The sequence below is a fragment of the Felis catus genome, chromosome B4, assembly GCF_018350175.1.
Source record: "Felis catus isolate Fca126 chromosome B4, F.catus_Fca126_mat1.0, whole genome shotgun sequence".
In the NCBI taxonomy this organism is placed as follows: domain Eukaryota; kingdom Metazoa; phylum Chordata; class Mammalia; order Carnivora; family Felidae; genus Felis; species Felis catus.
In genome coordinates this window covers 81117487-81120646 of record NC_058374.1, presented here as the reverse complement: position 1 = coordinate 81120646, position 3160 = coordinate 81117487, and the positions used below count along the sequence as shown (strand labels likewise).

The 3160-nt window shown below is 36.5% G+C and overlaps 1 protein-coding gene across 1 annotated transcript; it reads right to left on the bottom strand.

The window, feature by feature from the left end:
- Window positions 1–1710: 1710 nt before the first annotated feature.
- On the bottom strand, window positions 1711–2652 carry LOC101081393 (olfactory receptor 9K2-like). Its single transcript, XM_003988828.2, has one exon. It carries the CDS (start codon window positions 2650–2652, stop codon window positions 1711–1713), a length of 942 nt encoding a protein of 313 aa, XP_003988877.2.
- Window positions 2653–3160: the final 508 nt, after the last annotated feature.

Here is a 3160-nt window from a genome sequence, read left to right as displayed (position 1 = left end):
TTTCCTATTTTGCTCTCAAATGATGTTTTTCTGAATATCAATTAAACAGTACCATCTGAGTACCAAGAAAAATGGTAAATTCATTCACAGGTTTAAGATGGAGAGGATAAATATAACCTTGATTTTTAAAATCACTTTGCTTCTCTCTTTATCTCTTAATTAAGAATAACTATATATCAAGTCTCTTACCCTAACAAACACTGAGCCACAAAATGCATGCCCTTGTGCATTCATCAAAGAAGGCTTCGCTATCTAAACAAAAGCTGAAAAAAGACCTAATAAGATATTCATATTTTAGGTTTTCACAATACCAAGTACACGGACAAAACTATTCACTGTATTTTACTTCTTAGGATGGGAGTATTTTTTCACATTTGCTATTGTCTGGATGTAAGCATTGATTATGTAGTAGAAGTATTACGTATAGTACTTGTAAAAACAGTAACTTGCTATGACTCTCTCTGGAACTGGTCTTCCCTCGATACCTCTCAAATCTGTGGGATGAACCACTCTTCTCCCAATTGACATTTGATGTTTAGGATTAATCATATTTCTATTACCCCTTCACCAAACTAATAAACACACTCATACAGGGGCTCCTGGGTGGCTCAGTCGGCTGAGTGTCCAACTCCGGCTGGGGTTATGATGGTTTATGGGTTCGAGCCCCACACCAGACTCTGTGCTGACACTTCTGAGCCTGGAGCCTGCTTTGGATTCTGTGTCTCTCTCTGTTCCTCCCTTGCTCATGCTCTCTCTCTCTCTCTCTCTCTCTCTCTCTCATAAATAAGCATTAAAAAAATAAAAATAGAAAAATAAAAATGAACACACTCATATATACACAAACATAACACATGCATGTACACACATAATCCAACTATTCATAAAGGTTATTGGAAGGCCTTGTGATATTTTTAACTGAGATTTTCAAGCTGACTTCATTTCAATATGGTGCTTTCACTAACTGCATACCCTTTACCAATAATTTTTATTATCCAAACGATAGAGGACATGAATTGTAAAATATCATAAACATCTTAAAATGTTTTCGTTGTGTGACAGCAAAGTAGAAACGGCCGTACCATTCAAGGAAAGTCAAATAGAATATCTTAATTTACAAAATCAATGCAATTTTCACATATTTCTTCTACTTTAGCCACTTTAATTTAACAAAGATCGCTGGTTATTTTACCTTCCCTTTTCCTCCTCCTTATGCACATGCTTTCTAATATTTTGCATGACATCGAAAACAAGATACAACACTAACATTTATATGGAATATCATTTGCATATAAACCGTTGGCTCACACAGTTTCTGAGTTAATCATTATACTAGGTATTTTCTGTACTTCAATTTTACCTTGGCATACAAGGAAGAGAAACTATAAAATTCTATACTTCCCCATGTACGTAACAATGTATTACCTGGAGAATGAGAAATTCATAACTCTTTGTAGAAATGCAGCAAATTTTCATGGTGTCCAGAACTTTCAGATTTAACATTGCCTTGCAAAAAAGTGAATATGTTGTTTGGAGCTTTCCTTATAGGATATTATTTATTAATGCTGCGGAATAAAAACAGTTAAAGGTGGGTTTTTCTTTAGTGGGGGTGTTTATTTTTTAAATTAACCCTAGCTTTAAACGCTTGAGTCTGGAAGATCAAGCAGACAAAATCAACTGGGGCAAGAAACAGTAAAACAAGTGGAAGCAGATTTAAAGTAAAACTTTTTGCTTCCATATGACTTTTTTCATGGCATCTTTAACATCTTTATTTCTCAGAGAATAGATTAAAGGGTTCAGCATAGGTGTGAACAAAATGTAACATACTGAAGCCACTTTACGAAGTTCAGGGTTATTTGGAGGTGTGAGATAGACAAAGGAAACAGTTCCATAGAGCAAACTGACAACTCCCAGGTGTGAGCTGCAAGTGGAGAAGGCTTTCTTCCTCCCTTCACTGGAGCGGATTTTTAAAACTGCAGACACAATATACATGTAAGATACCACAATAACAACTATTGTGGGCAAAATAATGAGGACAGCCAGACTGAATGACACCATCTTATTCATAAAGATATTGGAACAGGAGATCTTCTCGATGGGGTTTGAATCACAGTAGAAGTGATCAATGACTCGGGAAGCACAGAAAGACATTGAGAATGTTACACTGATTTGAAGGATGGAACTGACCCAACCACAGAGATAGGAACCAGCCACCAACTGGATACAGAGGCTTCTTGACATGCGGACAGTGTAGAGGAGTGGATTGCAGATGGCGATGAAGCGGTCATAGGCCATGGCTGCCAGGACAAAGGCCTCGGTGACCATGAAAAGTGCATAAAGAAATAGCTGAGTCACACAGCCTGCAAAGGATATGGTCTTTTTCTGAGATAGGATGTTGACCATGGCTTTGGGTACAATAACAGTGGAGTAGGAGAGGTCAATGATGGAGAGATTGCCTAGGAAGAAATACATTGGTGTGTTCAGCCGGGGATCGGTCACAATGATGCCAATCATACTAAGGTTCCCCAGAAGGACCATCCCATAAACAACCAGGAATAGTAGGAAGAGGAGACTGTGGAGCTCTGGACGGACCCTGATGCCTACAAGAATGAAGTCAGTCACTTCTGAGTGGTTGTCTCCTCCCTTGTCACCCATGGCAAATTTCTGCTTAAAAGTATAACAGAAAGTCAACACATAAAGTTTCCACTATTTCTCTCTCATCACGCATAACACTCACATTAAAAAAGACCTCATAGTTGACAGAATACTCTCAAATCTATTACACCATTAAGTTTACACACATGAGTAAATTAAAGAAAGATACTAGACTTGCCTAAGGTAATACAACTGGTTAAGGTAACACAACTGGTTAAGGTTCAAACAAGAATTTGAACTCCAAGTGAAATATGTATTATTCAAGTTTACTGTTAATTTCAACACAACAAAATTTGATATTTCCTTATATCTAACTACCTTGTCATATGGGTGGTTTGTGAGATGTCATTTGTGATTTCAAAAATAGTAAAGTCTAACTTTTCATACTAAGAAAAAGACACTTCGTTAAATTTGATTTATAATTTTATATTTATTTTTTGTAATAATACTTTGTTTCCACACAGTAATAAAAATAATTAATGAAAGAAAAGGAAGCTAAAAGTTCATT

Bases quoted from the DNA above. Each gene is read 5' to 3' on its own strand.
- LOC101081393 (XM_003988828.2), bottom strand. From the start codon at position 2,652: ATGGGTGACAAGGGAGGAGACAACCACTCAGAAGTGACTGACTTCATT.